This window comes from Gopherus evgoodei, chromosome 1 (assembly GCF_007399415.2).
Source record: "Gopherus evgoodei ecotype Sinaloan lineage chromosome 1, rGopEvg1_v1.p, whole genome shotgun sequence".
Taxonomy (NCBI): Eukaryota; Metazoa; Chordata; order Testudines; family Testudinidae; genus Gopherus; species Gopherus evgoodei.
In genome coordinates, this window is record NC_044322.1 from 213,089,615 (window position 1) to 213,112,341 (window position 22,727).

Consider the following 22,727-nt stretch of genomic DNA (forward strand, 5'->3'; position numbering starts at 1 on the left):
AGGGAAGCTGATAGTAATGAATATAAATTAGAAGCTAGGAATTGTAGAAAATTGAGAGGGGAAGCAAAGGGACATAGGAAATCCATGGCATGTAGAATTAAGGACTATAAAAATGAGTTTGTTAAGTACTTTAGGAAAAAAAAAGAATCCTAAAAATGGTATTGGTTCATTACTAGATAGAAATAATAGACATCAATCTCAGACAAGATAATGGAGTGGCTGATAGAGGCCTTGATTAATAAAGAATTAAAGGAGAGTAATATAATTAATGCAAATTAACATAGTTTGATGTCTTGTTTTGATGAGATTACAAATTTCGTTGATAAAGGTAAAAGTGTGCCGGTAATATATTTAGACTTCTGTAAGGTAATTGATTGGTATCGTACCACATTTTGATTAAAAAAACCCTAGAAATATACAAAATTAACATGGCACACATCAGATAGATTAAAAACTAGCTAAATGAGAGGTCTCAAAATGTAACTGTAAATGGGGAATCATCATCAAACAGGTGTGTTTCGAGTGGGGTTCTGCAGGGATTGGTCGTTGGCCCTACCCTATTTAACGTTGCTATTAATGACCTGGAAGAAAACATAAGATCATCAGTGATAAAATTTGCAGATGACACAAAATTGGGGGAGTGGTAGATAATGAAGAGTATAGGTCACTGATACAGATGATTACGAATCGCTCGGTAAATTGGGCGTGAATAAACAATGTACATTTTAATTGGCTAAACGTAAATGTATATAACAAAGAATGTAGGCCATATCTTGAGAAATAGTGACTCTGAAAAAGATTTGGGGGTCATGATGGATAATCAGCTGAACATGAGTTCCAAATGTGATACTGTGGCCAAATGGGCTAATGCAAACCTAAGATGTGTAAACAGGAGAATCTTGAATAAGAGTAAAGAGGTTATTTTGCCTTTGTATTTGACACTGGTGTGACTGCTGCTGGAATACTGTGTCCAGTTCTGGTGCCCACAATTCAAGAATGATATTGATAAACTGGAGAGAAACCCTCCAGAGAAGAGGCATGAGAATAATTAAAGGATTAGAAAACATTTTTTATAGTGATAAACTAAATATATTGAGTTCTTTGAGTCTAACAAAGAGAAGGTTAAGGAGTGACTTGATTACAGTCTATAGTAGTGGTTCCCATACTGGGCTTTGTGAACCCCTGGGGTTTTGCAAAATGTTATCGGAAGTTCTCGGGAAAAAATTCCTTAAGGGCGGACAGCGCTGTTCCTAGGGACCCCGGGCAACACAGGACCAGCAGCCTGGAGCCTTGGGGACTTCCAAGAGCTAAGCAGATCAAAGCAAGCCTATCTATCACACTGAGGAGATTTAAACTTTAAGGCTCCTTATAAGAAATGGAAAGGGAGGTAGATATTTTTTGCTGTTTTTAAAATTAAATAGGCTGCTAGTGTAGTTTTTAAATTACGAAGAACAAGTTTAAGCTTTCTTGTAACGTGCGTTGTTTGCCTGGACTGCCCAAGATCTGAATGCTTGTGTAAGAGGAACTCTTTGATTTGGCTTCTTAGATACCTTCACGCTGTTTCACATCTGATACTTCTTGATGAAACATAGGAGCCTTGTCTTATAACAAGCTTATTCAAAGTGATACAAGCTACGAAAGTGAGATCTTGGAAGAGTGTTGCTGTTTTCACAATGTAATAAAAATACTCATCTATAGATATCTATGTGGGGAACAAATATTTAACAATGAACTCTTCAGCCTAGCAGAGAAAGGCATAACATGGTCCAATGGCTGAAAGTTGAAGCTAGACAGATTCAGACTGGAAATAAGGCAATATTTAACAGTGAGAATAATTAACCATTGGAACAACTTATCAAGGGCTATGGTGGATTTTCCATCACTGACTATTTTTAAATCAAGATTTTATGTTTTTCTAAAAGATGTGCTCTATGAATTATTTTGGGAAAATTCCATGGCCTGTGTTATACAGGAGGTCAGACTAGATGATTAGGGCTCGTCTTGATCCATGCTCAGCCCTGACCCGGGCTGCTGCTTTCCATCTGGCCAGGGTGGAGAGGGGGGCAACAATTACAACATGTGATGATTAGGAGCCCCAGCCTGGCCCCCTACAGTGGCCCCTGGCAGTTTCAAGGAAGCCATCACAGCGCTGCCTGGTGAGGAGCTGAGATTGAGATCTGCCATTTTGAGCATTAGCAGGTAGGTGTGTGTGTGTAAGGGGGTGGGGGATGACGACACCTCTGTCCTTGTGGGGGAAGGGGGGAAGAATCAAGGTTGAAGGGGCCCACCCCAGCAGGGGGATTTGGGAGAGATCGGGATCCACAGCTTGAAGCATGAGCAGGTGTTTGTGGGGCAGTCTATCCCATCCCCACAGACAGCGAGGGCCCCCTCACACACTCTGATCCCCACGCCGTCACACACAACCCAATCCCCATCGCCTGCTGGGCCAGGGTCCTCTCACCCACCCTGATCCCTCCTGCCATCTGGGCCAGGACCCCCTTACACATCCCAATCCACCAACTGGGGAAAGACTATTGGACTTCTGCTTTTTTTGTCTCACCTTGAGGGAGCCTTCTCTGACAAAAGGATTTTTTTCTGGAAGTTCCGATGTGACCTCTGCTTTACCGTCCAGTCCTGATGTACTGCCTTTGAGAAATGAGAGGGGAACAATAAATAGGCTGCCAAAATAAAATAAAATAAAATAAGTCTGGTTCAGTGCAAAGGACAGGATGGAATCCTTGTTTAAAATCCTTGTTTCTCTGGTCAGAAGGTTAGAAGGGCAGATACACTGGTGTTTCACAATTATTATTTAATTGTATTACAATTCAATGGCAAAACCCTATGCTACTGCACAGTTAACGTTGTTTGGTGGCATGTTGTTCCCTTGCAGAATGGTGAGTTAAACAAAACTCAAACTTTTGAGGGTTTGGAATCAGTTTTCTGGGATACATATGGAAAGATACCAACTTTTTGTTTTCTTAGGAGATGCAGCTTTTTTGCTAGTGGAGGCACAGGGTTTATTGTCAGGAGGTCTCTCTGTCATGGCTTTAGCTAGTTTAAGGGTCTCCAGTTCCTTAGCCATTTTTTCTTCCTGATATTTGGTTTCTTCCTTTGTCATCCAGTCTTCAATTGAGTTGGCCACCAGCTCCAGATAGTTTCTGAAAAGAAACATATTACTTCTATTAACAGTGAAAATACCGTATTAATTGATATGATATTGGAACATACAATATCTTTTTCATTCTACCTTTCACTAGAGACAGTCTTGGTTTTTTAGCTACTATCTGAACATTTTACCATAATCTTTAAGAATCAGGTAGAGTTTAACAGGTTTTTTTTTCTGTATGGGAATTTTTATCTTTGCCTTATTGATCTTTGCTCATTACATTTTATGTTTAATATTTGAGTTCTCTTTTCTGCAAACGCATCATTTGCCAAAAATAATAATAATAATAATAATAATAAAAATAAAGCTAGCCATAAATCACCATTGATTAATTTAACTTAACGAGGGTCAGTAAGAAGAGTCAGAATCTGATTCTCCCTTCTTAGTGGTTTACAACCACTGTAATTCCACTGACTTCACCAGAGTTACTCCTGATTTATACCGGCCCTTAGCATTTGTTCACTTAACCACCCTCTGCATATATGAAGCACCAAATTCTAATCAAACTTACACAGACACATAAAAGATGGAACTAAATTGCTGTAAGATAAATGGAAAACTTACACCGCACACCTCATCCTGAGGATGGTGGCACAGTCTTGCTGACTTGTGGGATCATGTAAGGCAGGTTTGAAATAAGATCACTCATTATACAAAACTTCTCAAGGAAGGTGTCCAATCTTGCCCCTATCTATAAATTCTATCAATTTAGTAAGGGTGAGAGTATATTTGTCTCAATTGATTTTAAAGTCAAGTCAGGAAAACATCTGGAGAACTATGTGAACATCTCTGATGACCTGTTGTGATGTGTGCCCCCAAATCAATCAGTCATCAGCATATGTGGACAACTGAAGGCCTTGTTTCTTCAGATGAACTGCTACCACTGAGAGTCATTTGGCAAACACCTTTGGAGCTTTTGAGAGACCAAATGGTAGGACTTCGAATTGGTACTGAAGGCCATTGACCATAAAATGTAGATATTTCCTGTGGGCTGGATAGATTGACGTGTGCAAGCATCCTGCAAATCAAATGTTGTGAACAACTTTATGGGATCTAGAGAGAGGATTATTGACTAGAGAGTCAAATTTTAAGTGATGGATGAATTTGTTGAGATGTTTTTGAGATCTAATATAAGATGCCAACCTCCTTTCTTCTTCAGAATGAGGAAGTAGTGGGAATTGAATACCTGGTTGCAGAATGCTGTAGGCACCATTTTTATTACACCCCATTGAAGAAAAGTCTGTCTCCATACAAGACAGGCTCCCATGCAAAGAGTTCATGAAAAGGGACTGGGTAGGGTGTGTGGAGTTGGTCTAGATTGTAATTATACTGAATATCCTTGCTGGATATTCTAAGATACACTGGTTGGTAGTAATTGCAATCCATGAATCTGCAGAAAAAGGAAAGAGGTTGCCAAACGTAGGGGAGAAGATGTACGGATCTTCACAAACTGGTCCAAGACTCTTGACTGCAGAATCACACCTGCAACTTTTGCCCAATGATGAGTATGCAGTAACAGTAAATGAAGGAGGGCCACTTTTCTTTTGGAAATATGGTCCTTTCTTGTAAAATTCAGGAGCCTTTTGTTGGCATGAATACAAGGATGATGGAGGCCCTTCACTCAAGAAGGACTGAGGTCTACTTTGCTTCCTCTTCTGGAACATGATATCTAGGCCAAGAAATCAAAGTGTTGCCCTGCAGTCTTTTAAAAGAATAAAGCATCTCTCAAGTCTTTGAATTTAAAAAACATAGCCCTCAAAAGGAAGATCCTCAGTTGTGGCTTGGTCTTCTTCTGGAATGCCTCATGACTGTAGTCATGATGTTCTGTGCACAGTGACTGCAGTAGCCATTGATCCTGACACCATGTCAGAAACATCCAAAAAGGCCTGTTATACAATTTTCACCACCAGCTAGCCCTCCAAAGCCTGCTGCTTAGATTTTTCATGATCCACCGCTACAACTAAGTATCCACGGATGTGTTTGGTAAAAAAGTACTCATACCCTATAGGAGAAAGTTGTTATCTCCAACCTGCTCTTGTTGATGTAACAGAAATGGATACAGGAGTTTGCCACAAATCCTTGACTGGTTCAAGGTGACAGGGAAAAGTTGGCCCTCCTGTTGTTTTGGGCCTGAGGCCTTTTAGCTAACAGCAAAACTTTTTAGCTAAGAGCAGAACTTAGAACTTCTCCTTAGCTTGTTTGTCTGTACAAAGGGCATGCAGGGACTGAAAGATAAGAACAAGGCCCAAAGAAGGGGAAATGAATATGGGAAAGGGAACTGGGTGATAAGACAGAGGGTCCCCATTCATGCCAACTTGCAACAGCTGCTTTTGCATAACCTGACCGCAAGGAAGGGGTTGTTAGAACAGTCAAATAGCAGACTTGACTGGCAAAAACAATAACAGGAAAAACCGAATATGGGAAAATTGATTGGTCAGCTTACTTTTGATCAGCATTATATTCCAAATAAGGCAATTAACATGTGTAACCAGCGTGCTACGTTTTGCGGTTTTAACCTTTATAATCATGGTAAAATTTGTAGTAAGCAAAGCGGCTTACCTCTTGCATAGGGTCATGCTATCTCTCCCTGCATATATGGTTGTATCAAAATAAAGGAGCCTCAGGCTGTCTGATCCAAAATCTACCATGTGGTCAATTTTCCACAACAAAGGATACCATAATTTATAGGAAAAGTCAAGTGACCCTGAGAGACCAGATGCAGAATATCAAATAACTTGTCTGATCTTTCCTGAATGACTTCTAGAGCTATCTCCAGAGTATCCACCATTCTTTTAAGAAGGTCCTAAAATCCTTAAAGTCATTAACTGTGGAAAAAGTAGATGGTGCCACAACTTTATCTGGTTATGAAGAAGAAACTGTCAAAGGGATAGGTTGCTCCCCTTACTCCTTCACAAGCTCTCCCTCCTCAGTATGAGGTTCTTGCTCAAATTCCTGATGGGGCACTTTGCTTGAGGACGGCAGTATCTTAGAAGACTCCTTAGAAGGAAGTGACCTATTTTTAGATTTGGATCTAAATGAATAAGGAGCAGAAAATAAGAGAATAAGGAACAGGATCCACTGACCAATCTGTAGAGAAGGTTCAGTAAGTTTCTGAGAAGCACGAGGTCTCTTAGAGCCTGATGACCTCTTAGCTCCTGGCAGAGTATCTCTGGTAGCTGAAGCACTGACAGAAATTGGTTTTGAAGGAGCAGCAGCAGACTGCCTTTAAAAAGGGAACTCAAGAGTCAGAGACACATTTCTGACGGGCATCATGAGCTTTTTGTATGCACCTAGGCAAAGATTTGCAAAATGAATGTTTGCTGGGGATCCATAATTCCACTTGACAAAAAAGGCATGTATTAGTCCATTGTTTGCAGGCATAGCTATCTCGCAGCCAGAACAGATTTTAAAGCCTGGATACAACATCTCATCCATTAGATCTATGATTTGGTACCAAGTGGAAACTCAAAACAAGTTAAAAATCTCTCTCTTTTTTTCGTCAATGGGCCTGAATGAAACTTACTAGTTATGAAGAATTACAAAAAAAAGATCAAACTCACTAGTAACCTCTAAACATAATGTAACAGGCTACAGGAAAGCAGATAGACACTGTACCTCTCCAACACGTTGCCATGGGTGGTAGGAAAGAATTGAATAGCAGCTGGGGCTTCTCCGTCCTTTATGCCTGAAGAGAAGGAGCCTGAGGGTGTGCAGGATACATATGCAGCCTTAACAGATACTGTTGGCTAAAAGATTCTGAGATCATGCACATGGGGCACACACACCTACAACAGGATCTGTACGAAGAACTGTTTGAAGAACCCTCATTCCATTGGACGATCTGTTCCTGACTAACACAGAGCAAGTTTTGCTTGGTATAGCGATATAATGTGAACAAACATTTTGTAGTTATAAAAAAAATTTGACTGCTAGAAGAAAATTATGACATTTCAGCTATTTCAAAAGATGTTTCAAGGATAGTGAGAAATCATATGAAACTGAGACTCTTCTTGAAAAACCAGGATAAATGGACATATTTTATTTTATTTCAAATAGCCGCTGCTCCTTTTGCTTGTTTCCTTAAAGAAATATATGTTGGGCTGGGACAGAAAATACACACTTTTTCTGTATAAGCACTGAGTACCTCCTGTCCCACTTATAATATGGTTATCCTTACAAGACCCCACAAATCCTTACAAACCATGACACAGATAATCTCACATTTTTCTGTTGTTTGGATTACCCCTGAACCACAGCTCCAAAATCAGGTGTTGTGGAAACTAATTAGGGATAAAGAATAGACCCTTTGTTTGTATTCTCTATGACTTGGTGTTCCAAGAAGAAATTGTTTAAGGTATTGTGAAATTGCTTTTGTAAACCTTGTCCTGTTGTGACATTTGACCAGTTCATATATGGGTAGTTGAAGGAACTTGTTCAATTAGACTTAGTTGGCTCTTTGATCTCCCTCAAAATAGTGCCCCCAATATAGTTTTTCCTGATATGGAGGCCAGTATATAACCCTATTAACATATTTGTATTCTTATGACTTGTGATTTGTAAGCATATAAATTCTATGGAGTGGCTCTATTCACTCAGATTTTTTTACCTCAGTAGTGTCTGTGGTATATTTTAGATATAGTGCTACTACTATGCCCCCAATCCCTTCCCCCTAATGACTTAGTAATTTCTTCTTGAACTGTTTATTGCCAGGTATTACAGTTAACCCATTGATTTTTCTGATGCCACCATATTTCATAAGTGCTTGTTATGTCAAGGTCCTTTTCCATTGCCAGGCTTTCAGCTATAATGCCTGTTTGAAGATCCTATCTAAAAAAATGTATTACCTGAATCCAACATCAGAGTGCATTGCAATATCCCAGGATTCCTTGCACTGACGGTGTTGATTCATTGGATTGTGAAGGACTATAAGCAGAGAGTTATCTTGGGTGTGGTAATAGGAATCAATACACCTGTACTGTTGGGTTGCACTGTGTAAAACCTGAAAATGAAAAGAAATTAATACTTAAGACACATCCTTCATACAGACAAATGGCACCCTCAACTCCTACAAAGAGGGCTTGATTGTGCCTTGTAGGGATGTCCCATAGTAAGAGATGGTACAGAGGCTCACTATACCAGAAGCACCAAAAGGCATTCTGCCTCTGGCAGACAAAAGGTCTAGTCTCCAGGCATGTAGAAGCTGTATTCCCACAACCACACACATTAAAGGAGTGCCACTAGCTATACCCATGCAGTCAACCAACTCCACTAGCAAATTCATAGGAACCATAACTTGATCTTCTCCTACCGCCCACTTTCATCTCTTTGGGATGCAACCTGAATGCAATATTTCAGGTGTGGCTGGAGCTGTACAGAAAAGAAGTATCATCCCCTTGCCTACAAACATGCAGAAAGAAAATAAATCTACTTCTTTTATCGCTATATCACATTATAAGTTCATATTGCATCAAATTCACTGTACTATCACTGCTGATGTTCTCCATATTTACTGCTTTCCAGTAAATTTTTCTAGCCCATTCTGTGTTGTGCATCCTTTTTAATGCATGTACTGGCTCTATGCTGACTCTCATTTTATATGTATCATTTTTGCAGAATGCTAGAGCTGAAATGGGACTGAAATTCATTTATATACCATAAATTATTGGGTTGAATCTATTTTATGAATAATTTCTAGTTAATTGAATATTCAGTTTACAAAAGAAAACTCCTTAACAGCAAAATGCAAAAGGATATGTAAAGGTGTGGCAGACAGTATATTGCTTTCCATACAGAAAATGAAATGGTATGTGCCAATTTTAATGAAGAAATTTAATTACTAGAGCTGGTGAGAAAAAGGAAAAGTTTTTACATGACTTCCATTTTGTGTTGAAATTTTGTTTTCATGGACATTTTATAACCATCTTTATTAATTACTACCAGTGGTATAGATATTAAGGTTCATCGCATTAGTAGGAATTTCCCATATATTGTAATTTAGGACCAGATTCTACCTGGTCTTTACATGTGGTCAGTGTGATGGGAAGAGTACAAAAAGCTAAGCAGAACTACAGCCTCTGTAATTCAACAGAGCACAGGGTCTGCTCCATCTCTACTCCCCCTTAGGTTCATGGCAGAATATCTCTTCATACTCTCTGGGTTAGTACAATTCTGGGATACTCCTAACAGGCACAATCCTAGGGTACACTGAGGAAAGAACAGGCCACAATGTATTTGCAGTACTGCACTCTGATTAATCTTTTACAGTTCTTGTTTCTTCTTTCCTTTAAGATAAATATCAGTCATTATCCTATTTCTATTATGGGTTTCCCATATCCATGGGAGTACTGCACATGTATCCATAGGAGTACTGCCCATGGAGAACTTGAAGGACAAGGACCCTTTGTTCTTGCTGACAGTCATGAACACTAATGTCTTCCATTTATTCATAAAGTGGATGCAGGGAAGCGTTCCTAACCCTTGCAGCCAATGTCATTGTTGCCACAGAAAAGCCAATCCTAGGGATAAGAAGAAAGTCCCTTCTATCACATGTTCAGTCTGGGCTCCAATGCTAAAATGGACAATTACAATGCTGTTTTTGAGTCATGAACAAAATTACAAAATAGATTAAAATGACAAACTCATTTAGTAAAAGTCACCAAAAAGCAGTTGAAGAATAATGGCTTTTGGTAACCATTTATCAGGGCCAAATCTGAATCAGTGTCCTATCAGTAAAATAAGAACATAACAATGACCATACTGGGTCAGACCAAAGGTCCATCAAGCCCAGTATCCTGTCCTCTGATAGGTACCTCAAATGAAATGAACAGACAGGTTATCATCAAGTGATCCAGGCCCTGTCACCCAGTCCCAGCTTCTGGCAAACAGAGGCTAGGGACACTATTCCTGCCCAGCCTGGCTAATAGCCATTGATGGACCTATCTCCCATGAATCTATCTAGCTCCCCTTTGAATCCTGTTATAGTATTGGCCTTCACAACACCCTCTGGCAAGGAGTTCCAGAAGTTGACAGTGTGCTGCGTTTAAAAATACTTTATTGTGTTTGTTTTAAACCTGCTACCTACGAATTTCATTTGGTATCCCCTTGTTCTTGTATTATGAGAAGGAATAAATAACATTTCCTTATTTAATTTCTCTATACCACTCATGATTTTATAGACCTCTATCATATCCCCCCTTAGTCGCCTCTTTTCCAAGCTGAAAAGTTCCAGTTTTATTAATCTCTCCTCATACAGAAGCCGTTCTATACCCCTAATCATTTTTGTTGCCCTTTTCTGAACCTTTTCCAATTCCAATATTTCTTTTTTGAGATCGAGTGACCACATCTGCACACAGTGTTCAAGGTGTGGGCGTACTATGGATTTATATAGAGTCCATATGATATTTTCTTTCCTATTATCTATCCCTTTCTTGATGATTTCCAACATTCTGTTTGCTTTTTTGACTGCTGCTGCACATTGAGTGGATGATTTCAGAGACCTATCCATAATGACTCCAAGATCTCTTTCTTGAGTGATAACAGCAAATTTAGACTCCATCATTGTAGGATTATGCTTTCCAATGTGCATTACTTTGCATTTATCAACATTAAATTTCATCTGCCGTTTTGTTGCCCGGTCACCCAGTTTTGTGAGATCCTTTTGTAGCTCTTCACAGTCTGCCTGGGACTTAACTATCTTGAGTAGTCATGTATCATCTGCAAATTTTGCCACCTCACTGTTTACCCCTTTTTGCAGATTGTTTATGAATATGTTAAATAGGACTGGGTCCAGTACAGACCCCTGGAAATGAGAGAGAAGAGCATTTCTTGCATTTATTCCTACCCTTTGTTTTCTATCTTTTAACTGGTTACCAATCCATGAGAGAAACTTCCCTCTTATCCCATGACTGCTTATTTTGCTTAAGAGCCTTTGGTGAGGGACCTTGTCAAAGGCTTTCTGAAAATCTAAATACACTATATCCACTTGATCGCCTTTGTCCGCATGCTTGTTGACCCCCCCAAAGAATTCTAGTAGATTGGTGAGCATGATTTCCCTTTACAAAAACCATGTTGACTATTTCCCAACAAATTATGTTCATCTATGTGTCTGACAATTTTGTTCTTTATGATAGTTTCAACCAATTTGCCTGGTACTGAAGTGAGACTTACTGGCCTGTAGTTGACAGGGATCGCCTCTGGAGACCTTTTTAAAAATTGGGGTCACATTAGCTACCCTCCAGTCATTTGGAACAGAAGCTGATTTAAATGATAGGTTACATATGACAGTTAGTAGTCCTGCAATTTCAAATTTGAGTTCTTTCAAAACTCTTGGGTGAATATTATCAGGTCCTGGAGACCTATTACTGTTTAGTTTATCAATTTGTTCTAAAACCTCCTCTAATGACACCTCAATTTGGGACAGTTCTTCAGATCTGTCATCCAAAAAGAATGGCTCAGGTTTGGGAATCTCCTTCACATCCTTAACAGTGAAGACTGATACAAAGAATTAATTTAGTTTCTCCACAATGACCTTATTGTCTTTGAGTGCTCCTTTTGCCCCACTGGTTGTTTAGCAGGCTTTCTGCTTCTGATGTATTTAAAAAAAATTGCTATTACTTTTGGAGTCTTTGGCTAGCTGTTCTTCAAATTCTTTTTTAGTCTTTCTAATTATATTTTTACACTTCATTTGCCAGAGTTTATGCTCTTTTCTATTTTCCTCATTAGGATTTCTCTTCCACTTTTTAAAGAATGCCTTTTTGCCTCTCACTGCTTCTTTTACTTTGTTGTTTAACCATGGTGGCTCTTTTTTGATTCTCTTACTATGTTTTTAAAATTGGGGTATACATTTAGGTTGAGCCTCTATTATGGTTCTTTAAAAAGTTTCCATGCCACTTACAGGGATTTTACTTTTGGTGCTGTACCTTTTAATTTCTGTTTTACTAACCTCCTCATTTTTGTGCAGTTCCCCTTTCTGAAATTAAATGCTACAGTGTTGGGCCACTGTGGAGGTTCCCCACCATGGGGATGTTAAATTTAATTATATTATGGTCATTATTACCAAGTGGTCCAGGTATATTAACCTCTTGGACCTGATCCTGTACTCCACTTAGGACTAAATTAAGAATTGCCTCTCTTCTTGTGGGTTCCAGGACCAGCTGCTCCAAGAAGCAGTCATTTAAGGTGTTAAGAAAGCATCCCTTCCTGAGGTGACATGTACTCAGTCAATATGAGGATAATTGAAATCCCCCATTATTAATAATAATAATAATTATTATTATTATTGATTTTTTTATTTCAATAGCCTCTCTAATCTCCCTGGGCATTTCAGAGTCACTAACACCATCATAGTCAGGTGGTCGCCAATATTGCCCTACTGAGATATATTCTTATTTTTCAAGCATGGAATTACTATCCAAAGAGATTCTATTGTACAATTTAGTTCATTTAAAATTTCTACTTCTTTTGATTCTATGCTTTCTTTCACATATAGTGCCACTCCCCCACTAGCACGACCTGTTCTGTCCTTCCGATATATTTTGTACCCTGGTATTAATGTGTCCCATTGATTATCCTCATTCCATCTGGTTTCTGTGATGCCTATTATATCAATATCCTCATTAATACTAGGCACTCTAGTTCACTCATCTTATTATTTAGACTTCTAGCATTGGTATATAAGCATTTTAAAAACTGGTTATTTTTTGGCTGCCCCCTGTTGCACGACATAATTGAATGAGACTTTTTTTCATTTGACTTTTTCTCATCAGATCCTCCCTGTATTTTATCATTTTCCATCCTCTCCTCCTTATAAGGACATAGGGAATCTCTATTTATAGATCCTCCCCTAAGAGATGTCCGAATCACATGCTCCTCCGCACTTGTCGGCTTTCCCCCAGTCCTTAGTTTAAAAACTGTTCTAGGACCTTTTAAATTTTAAGTGCCAGCAATCTGGTTCTGTTTTGGTTTAGGTGGAGCCCATCCTTCCTATATAGGCTCTCCCTCTCCCAAAAGCTTCCCCAGTTCCTAATAAATCTAAACCCCTCCTCCCAACACCACTGTCTCATCCACACATTGAGACCCTGCAGTTTTGCCTGTCTGTAAGCAGAGTCAGGATAAGCTCTACACTGACATCTGGTGGAAAGAAGTTCAGAGAGTGTATTTGCATAGGCACGCCCACCCTATCCCAGACTCCCAAGCTGTGGGATTGCTTGGTGACAAATTGCTCACCCTCAGTTGGGTGGTACTGGCTAGACATGGGATATGGGTTCCAAAACCCAGAGAATAGAGAGAGGTTGGGAACAGGTATCTGTGCCTGGTGGTGCAGTCTCCTTGTGGAGCTAGAAGCACCAGTTGCACCCCCTCCTCTCTCCACTGTGGAATGTCAGAGTTGATTTTTTTTTTCTCTCAAGAATCTAAATACAGGTTACTGAGCTGAATGCCCTTTGGGCTAATGGTGCACTAGCACTGGGGCTCCCCCACTAAGAGCTGAGATCACTAAGAGTTGAAATCACAAAAAAGCTGAAATGACTGAGCTGAGCATTGTGCTAACTAGTGGGGGAGCCTGAAGACATGCTGTGGAACAGAGCAGCTGGTGGAGTGGAGCAGTTGCGTGGACGGCTGGAGTGGATCACGGGACAGCTGGTGGCAGCAGAGCGGAGTAGCTGTGGGATGGGTGGAGCGGCCCAGAGTGAGCAGAGCCGAGCCGAGCAGTTTTGCAGAGCAGCTCATGGAGCAGAGCAGCTGGTGGAGCGGAGCAGTTCCTGAGGATGGCTGGAGGAGCAGAGTGGAGCAGCTGGTAAAGCGGAGCAGTTCGTGGAGAAGGCGGAAGCAGAACCCACGGAGAGGCAGGGCAGTTGGCCCCGGACCACGTAAGGTGCCCCTTTCTACCCAGGCTGGGGGGGGGGACCTCTACAGATAGACTCTCGAACTCTGGGGTGGCATTGACCAGAGACTTTTGGGTTGTTGGACTTTGGGGTGATTGGACTTAAAACCCTAAGCGGAAAAAGGACAGTGGCAAACGTACTTGGAGGTGGGTTTTTGTTTATGGTTTGTGTTATAACCCTGTTTGTGGTGTTTCTCCAATGGGATGCCGCATTGATTCCTTCCTTTATTAAAAAAGATTTTGCTACACTCAGACTCCGTGCTTGCGAGAGGGGAAGTATTGCCTCCTAGAGGCGCCCAGGGGGGTGTGGTATGTGAGTGTCCCAGGTCACTGGGTGGGGGCTCGAGCCGGTTATGCATTGTGTTACTGAAACGGAACCCCTGGATACTGAACCCGGCCCTTGTTGCTGCCAACTAGAGGGGCAGAAGGGTTACATTTTTGGGGGCTCGTCCGGGATCCCTGGGTCAGTACCCCTCGCAAGCACTTGTTGAGTGTTCCACTGTATTGGGAAATAATTATGTTTATATTTTGAGGAAACTACTGTTTGTATAATGGCTAATATGTCGGGTTTGTTGGGCCCCAGTCCTGCAGCCTCTAGCTCAGGGGCGGCAGACTCAGCCTATGATTGGGCAAAAGCACTTGGGCATATATTGGAAAAGATTGTGTTGGCCTATGCTACGTCAAACTCTTGTCGTAAGTTAAGGTTATTTGATGGGGAAGAGGAGTTTGAACTCTGGTCGGAGCATACTACTGAAATGCTGCGGGAGTGGGCCGTACCCGATGTAGAAAAGCGACGATGTCTAATAGAGAGCCTTAGTGGCCCAGCATTAGATGTAATTCGCACCCTGAAGCTCATTGACCCTGAGGTCAGTGTGAAGGACTGCCTAGAGGCCCTTGATAATACCTTTGGGAGCGTAGAGGGCCCTGAGGACAGTTACTGTAAATTCATTAATTCCCGACAGCAAAGGGGTGAGAAAATTTCAGCCTATATACAGAGGCTGGAGAGACTACTTCAGAGAGCTGTTATGAGGGGAGCAGTGACTGCTGAGCAGATGGATCAGACCAGACTGGCTCAAGTTGTAAGAGGGACTCAGTATTGGAACCCAATCCTACTTCATCTCCGACTAAGAGAACGGCAGGAACATCCCCCAAGTTACTCCCAGCTGATAAAGGAGGTCAGGGAAGAAGAGGAAAGGCAGGCAGCCAGCGAGTGTTGGGAAGCCCAAACATTGGAACGAGCCAGTACGACGCCACCGCCAATGGCCAGTGTACTGATGGTGAGCACCACAGAGGAACTTGCCCAACAAATGCAGGTCCTGACAGAACGGATAGCTGAGATGCAAAGCATCATTGACCAAGCTAAGACTTCCAGGAATAAGGAGCCTCAGACTGTGATGATAGAGAAGTCAGTATCTAGAGTCACCGTCCCACCTCGCCGAATGGAGAAAGGACACTTCTTTTGCTACCGGTGTGGTCAGGATGGGCACAGTGCTGCTAACTGCCATAAGGAAGAGAACCCCTCCTTAGTGTATGAAAAGCTGAGGATCAGTTGGGAGAGATCCAGTAGCTGCCAGAAAGTCCGGGGACGGAGACCACCTAGGCCTAGAGGATTTGAAGATTCCCCCAGAAGAGACCAACCAGCTGGGATCCCTGCAGGACTGATAGGGCCTCGAGCAGAGGTCATGGTGAGGATTGAAGGGGCGGAGTGTAAAGCCGTGCTTGACACTGGATCTCAAGTGTCTATTATATTTCAGTCATTCTACCAACAGATGCTTAGGCACCTGCCCATACAGCCACTGACTGGCATTGGTCTGTGTGGCCTCAGCATGGATGAATACCCTTATCAGGGCTATGTCATAGTACACCTGGAATTCCCAGAAGAGATTGCTGGGGTAAGACAGGAGGTGGACACTGCAGCTTTAATATGCCCTGACCCCAAAGGAGCCTCTGATGTGTCTGTGCTAATAGGGACCAACTCCAGCCTCTTTAGGATACTGGCCGATTACTGCAGACAGCGAGCAGGAGACCAATATCTGAATACCTTGGTGATACACACACACTGTGCCGAGGCTTACAGAAAAATTGAGGACACAAGAAAAGTGATGCCTGATTTGCCAGTCGGAGCACTGAGGTATGCGGGCCCGGTCCCTTTAGTGGTGCCTGCCATGTCAGAAAAGGAGGTGATTGTCAGGAGTACCTTCCTAAAAGGCAGTAAGGGAACATTAGCTGTGGTAGAGCAGCCAACCAAGGGAGGGCTCCCAGAAGGAGTGCTGGTTCTCAGCGGAGTCATAACTCTACCTGCTGAAGCCCAGGAGGAGGTAACGATACTGGTTGCTAATGAAACACGCCGTGATGTGTTTGTAAAACCAGGGCAGAAGATTGCAGACATTTTTGAGCCTGAAAGCGTTGTGAGACCCCAGTGTGAAGCTGAAGTTCCAATGATAGATCCTGCGAAGTTTGACTTCGGGGACTCACCGCTGTCTGAGGAGTGGAAGGATCGCCTGAGGAAGAAGCTTTGCGAGAGATCCAAAGTGTTCTCACTACATGAGTGGGACGTGGGATGTGCAAAGGGAGTGGAACACCATATCAGGCTACAAGATCCCCGACCCTTCAGGGAGAGGTCTAGAAGGATTGCCCTCTCTGAGATGGAAGACGTGCGCCATCATCTTCAAGAGCTGATCGCGAATGGTATCATCACAGAGTCACGAAGCCCCTATGCCTCACCCATTGTGGCCGTTCGTAAGAAGAGTGGAAAAATCCGGATGTGTATTGACTACCGCACCCTAAACAGGCGCACTACAGTTGATCAGTACACCATGCCTCGAGTACAAGATGCCTTGGACTGTTTGCTGGGTAGTCAGTGGTTCTCTGTGTTGGATCTTCGGAGTGGATACTACCAGATCCCTCTAGGTGAAGAAGATAAGGAGAAGACAGCCTTCATCTGCCCATTAGGGTTTTATCAGTTCGAACGCATGCCCCAAGGGATTTCTGGAGCACCTGTCACATTTCAACGTCTTATGGAAAAAGTCGTGGGAGACATGAATTTACTGCAGGTGTTAGTTTACTTGGATGACCTGATTGTGTTTGGAAGAACCCTGGAGGAACATGAAGAAAGACTTCTTAAAGTGCTCGACAGGTTGGAGGCATACGGTTTGAAGCTTTCAATTGATAAATGCCAATTCTGCCAAACCTCAGTGAAGTATGTAGGTCACATCGTGTCCCAAGAGGGTGTGAGTACTGACCCCGATAAAATAGAAGCACTCACTACCTGGCCACGTCCCATTAACTACAGAGAACTCAAGACGTTTCTTGGATTTAGTGGTTACTACCGCAGATTTGTGAAGAACTATGCTACGATTGTAAAACCTCTGAATGATCTTACCAGGGGATACCAGTCCAACAAGAACAAATCTAAGACCCAGAATAAGCGGAGGCCTCCAAAGCCGCCTTTGCAGAGACACTATGGCCCCTTCGAACCATTTGGGCCGCGGTGGGATGAAAGATGTGAGAGAGCTTTTCGGGAAATCATTACTCGCTTAACTCATGCTCCCATCCTAGTCTTTGCTGACCCAAGCAAACCGTTTATCCTGCATACTGATGCCAGTTTGGAGGGTCTGGGAGCAGTACTGTATCAGGAAGTGGAAGGCAAACGCAAACCGGTAGCCTTTGCCAGCCGAGGACTGTCTGACAGTGAAACTCGCTACCCCATCCACAAGCTGGAGTTCTTGGCCTTGAAATGGGCCATCACTGAGAAATTCCGAGACTACTTGTACGGTGCTCAGTTCCAGGTGTGGACAGACAACAACCCACTGACCTATGTGTTAACAAGTGCTAAATTGGATGCTACAGGCCAGAGATGGGTGGCCGCCTTGGCTAGCTATGAGTTCAGCATTCAATACCGATCAGGGAGGAGCAATGTAGATGCAGATGCCTTGTCCAGACGTCCGCAGGCACCTGATGTCGCTGTGATACCCACGGATGGCGTGAGAGCTATTTGCAGTGTGAGTCGCCGAGAGCCGGAGTCCCCTGAGAGCCTTCATGGATGTGTTGCTGAAGCTTTGGGCCTACCCCCTGAAGGCGTGCCTTCTGCTTCAGTGAACTATATTGCTTTGGACCAATCTCCTTTGCCCATGCTCAATACGGCTGACTGGCAAGAGGCCCAACTACAAGATGCTGACATTCGTGATACACTACTTGCCAAAAGAGAGGGGCGAGGCCCAGCTGAGGTTGTCCCACCTACCCCAGAGGGCAAACTACTATTGAGAGAATGGACCAAACTGAAACTGATTCAGGGAGTGCTACACCGCGTGACCACAGACCCTCTACAAAAGCAACGGAACCAACTAGTGCTGCCAAAAGATTACAGAGCCCTGGCCATGAGGGCCCTGCATGATGACTTTGGACATTTAGGGATGGAGAGGACCCTGGAACTTATCCGCAGTAGATTCTATTGGCCACGGATGGCTGAAGATGTTCGCCGGAAATGTGAGAACTGCGCGCGATGTGTGCAAAGGAAAACTCTGCCCACGAGGGCTGCATATCTGAAGAACATCACCAGCAACAAACCTCTGGAGCTGGTTTGCATTGATTTCTTGTCTTTAGAAGTGGACAAAAGGAATATTGGGAACATCCTAGTAGTGACCGACCATTACACGCGATATGCGCAGGCATATCCCACACGTGATCAGAAGGCCACTACCGTCGCTCGAGTACTATGGGAAAAATATTTCTCAGTTTATGGATTCCCAGCCCGGATACACTCGGATCAGGGACGAGACTTTGAGAGTCACCTTCTGAAGGAGGTGCTGAGGATAGCAGGAATTAAAAAGTCAAGGACAACGCCTTATCACCCACAGGGTGACCCTCAGCCAGAGAGGTTCAACCGAACCCTTTTAGATATGTTAGGGACTTTGCGGCCAGAGCAGAAGGCAACCTGGAGCCAACATGTCGCATTTCTAGTGCACGCCTACAACGCCACAAAGAACGACGCTACGGGAGTCACCCCATATCTCTTAATGTTTGGGCGAGAACCAAGATTACCCATAGACCTGTGCTTTGGTGTATCCGAGGATGGAGATAGCTATGAAACTCACCAGCAATATCTATCCCGTCTACGAGAAAAGCTGCGGGATGCTTATCACTTAGCTACATCTGCAGCTCAGAAGAATGCAGGCCGCAACAAACATCGATATGATGCTAGGGTACGTCTGCAAGAGCTCCAGCCAGGGGACAGAGTCCTGCTGCGAAATTTGGGTATTGCTGGCAACACAAGATAGCTGACAGATGGAAGGCAATACCTTACTTAGTGATGGAAAAGCTAGGAGACCTGCCGGTCTACAAGATAAAACCTGAAGAGGGTCCAGGGCAGACCAAAACCGTGCATAGAAACCTTTTGCTCCCTGTGGGAGAATTGGTAGGCAGCCCTTATGAGATGGGCCACAACAGGGCAACTGGGCAGAACGAAGGTGCTGCACCAAAGCCGCCTTCCAATGTGGACAGCCGGCCTCCTGAAGCTAACCTACCCCTACTCGGCACATCTGACAGTGAGTCTGAGGAGGAAGACACAACCATGGTGTATCCTGGGATGAAGACAAGATTTCAGTCTCGATCCGCTGAATCAGAAGAGAGCACATCCTCTTCCGCCCTAAACCCTATGGCAGAAGTATTTAGGCCCATTCCTGACATCCCTGAGCCACTGGTGGGACCCCCGTGTAATGACTTACACAGGCTATTGGACAATGGTGACATACAGATGGAGGATGTCCAGAGCACCTGCGACCCTCCACTGTTAGAACTAGAAATGCAGGAGCCTATGCCAGTATCTGAGGGGAACTCACAGGAAACCTTCCCATCCGGCACTCAAGAGGATGTCCCCCCTACCATAGCAACAGAGATTCTTAATAGGCGAGACAGGGTAATAAGACCAGTGAAACGGTTAACTTACGATGCACCTGGGGTGATTAGTGAGGAGCCTATACATTTAGCACACAGGTTTGTGAAAGCTAAAGTGGGCTATCTAATGCCTTTTGGAGGGGACCAATAAGTTGGTATAGTAGGGAATGTGATTTGTCGGGACGACAAATTCTTGGCTGGGGGGAGGATGTAAGCAGAGTCAGGATAAGCTCTACACTGACATCTGGTGGAAAGAAGTTCAGAGAGTGTATTTGCATAGGCACGCCCACCCTATCCCAGACTCCCAAGCTGTGGGATTGCTTGGTGACAAATTGCTCACCCTCAGTTGGGTGGTACTGGCTAGACATGGGACATGGGTTCCAAAACCCAGAGAATAGAGAGAGGTTGGGAACAGGTATCTGTGCCTGGTGGTGCAGTCTCCTTGTGGAGCTAGAAGCACCAGTTGCACCCCCTCCTCTCTCCACTGTGGAATGTCAGAGTTGATTTTTTTTTTCTCTCAAGAATCTAAATACAGGTTACTGAGCTGAATGCCCTTTGGGCTAATGGTGCACTAGCACTGGGGCTCCCCCACTAAGAGCTGAGATCACTAAGAGTTGAAATCACAAAAAAGCTGAAATGACTGAGCTGAGCATTGTGCTAACTAGTGGGGGAGCCTGAAGACATGCTGTGGAACAGAGCAGCTGGTGGAGTGGAGCAGTTGCGTGGACGGCTGGAGTGGATCACGGGACAGCTGGTGGCAGCAGAGCGGAGTAGCTGTGGGATGGGTGGAGCGGCCCAGAGTGAGCAGAGCCGAGCCGAGCAGTTTTGCAGAGCAGCTCATGGAGCAGAGCAGCTGGTGGAGCGGAGCAGTTCCTGAGGATGGCTGGAGGAGCAGAGTGGAGCAGCTGGTAAAGCGGAGCAGTTCGTGGAGAAGGCGGAAGCAGAACCCACGGAGAGGCAGGGCAGTTGGCCCCGGACCACGTAAGGTGCCCCTTTCTACCCAGGCTGGGGGGGGGGACCTCTACAGATAGACTCTCGAACTCTGGGGTGGCATTGACCAGAGACTTTTGGGTTGTTGGACTTTGGGGTGATTGGACTTAAAACCCTAAGCGGAAAAAGGACAGTGGCAAACGTACTTGGAGGTGGGTTTTTGTTTATGGTTTGTGTTATAACCCTGTTTGTGGTGTTTCTCCAATGGGATGCCGCATTGATTCCTTCCTTTATTAAAAAAGATTTTGCTACACTCAGACTCCGTGCTTGCGAGAGGGGAAGTATTGCCTCCTAGAGGCGCCCAGGGGGGTGTGGTATGTGAGTGTCCCAGGTCACTGGGTGGGGGCTCGAGCCGGTTATGCATTGTGTTACTGAAACGGAACCCCTGGATACTGAACCCGGCCCTTGTTGCTGCCAACTAGAGGGGCAGAAGGGTTACATGTCTAACTGGGCCTGCACACGGAACTGGAAGCATTTCAGAGAACGCTACCATGGAGGTCCTGGACTTCAATCTCTTACCTAGCAGCCTAAATTTAGCCTCCAGGCTCTCCCTCCTATCCTTCCCCATATCATTGGTACCTATGTGTACCATGACCACCGGTTCCTCCCCAGCACTACACATAATACACAAAAAGCTCTGTATCCTGTTACTAGCACTCTATGCACCAGCCCCCAGAGCTATTGTGCCTATGAGAATCAGAGCTCATAAATACCTGAAGAAGAAGACGCGGTTCATAATGTTCAGCAAAACTCCAGTCTGTCAAATGCCGCTGCTGAGTCTTTTGTATTTCAACCAAATCTGTCTCCGGCCCATGCCTCTGTTGTTTAACCTCAAAGTACATCAAAACAATAAAAAAATCAGTATTTTAGTATCCATTTGTTTTAAACTGAATGTAATTCCATTGACTTAACTACAGTGAGGAGCATGAGGTACAAAAGAATATAGAACAGCATCACAGTTAACTGCATAAAGCTGCACATGTGTAAATCTATATGGAAATGTTTTAATAAGAATAAAAATTGACAAAAAGATTTTGCCTCTGACTGCTTTATAGTCAACATAATCTAAATATTTCTATTGTTAGGTTATATGCGTCTGAGCGCTGTAAGCAATTACAGACTTACAGAAAGGTCTTGTGAAGTCACTTTAACATGGCTTTACTTATCTAGGGGTAAATGGCAGACAGATGTTTGTGAAGATGCCAAACCACACAGTCTGTTAGTGAGATTACAGTTTGGCAATCTCTCTTAAACTCTTACTCTAAAATTAATCTCTTGTACTCAATAAGTAGCACAGCATTGCCATGAGAAGGTCCCCTCCACCCCCCTTCTTGGATAGTGCAGAATTGCAAGAGGCAGATTTTACAGTACTTTAAAGCAACTGGACTTTAGGGTATTATCCCAAAACATAATAAAATTAGGACTGTCAATTAAGTGCAGTTAACTTACATGATTAACTCAAAAATTAATCATGATTAATCGCACTGTTACACAATAGAATACCAATGAAATTTATTAAATGTTTCTGGATGTTTTTCTACATTTTCAAATACATTGATTTCTATTACAACACAGAATGCAAAGTATACACTGCTCACTTTATATTATTATTTTTATTACAAATATTTGCACTGTAAAAACAAAAGAAATAGTATTTTTCAATTCACTTCATACAAGTACTGTAAAGCAATCTCTTTATCATCAAAGTGCAACTTACAAATGTAGATTTTTTTTGTTACATAACTAGTCTCAAAAACAAAACAGTGTAAAACTTTAGAGTCTACAAGTCCACTCAGTCCT

General features: G+C 43.2%; 1 protein-coding gene across 5 annotated transcripts in view; it reads right to left on the bottom strand.

The window, feature by feature from the left end:
• Nucleotides 1-22,727, bottom strand: part of SPAG17 (sperm associated antigen 17) — a 300,949-nt gene that overhangs the window by 109,196 nt on the left and 169,026 nt on the right. For all 5 annotated transcript variants that reach the window (XR_003996664.1, XM_030534836.1, XM_030534846.1 and 2 more), the window contains exons 16-19: nucleotides 21,641-21,757; nucleotides 8,011-8,165; nucleotides 2,968-3,158; nucleotides 2,561-2,646 (exon numbers count right to left, since the gene is read on the bottom strand). Coding sequence is in view for 4 of the 5 variants with exons in the window: in XM_030534836.1 (XP_030390696.1) it covers nucleotides 2,561-2,646; nucleotides 2,968-3,158; nucleotides 8,011-8,165; nucleotides 21,641-21,757 (549 nt within the window). In the remaining variant the exon portion in view is untranslated. The remainder of the gene's footprint in view (nucleotides 1-2,560; nucleotides 2,647-2,967; nucleotides 3,159-8,010; nucleotides 8,166-21,640; nucleotides 21,758-22,727) is intronic.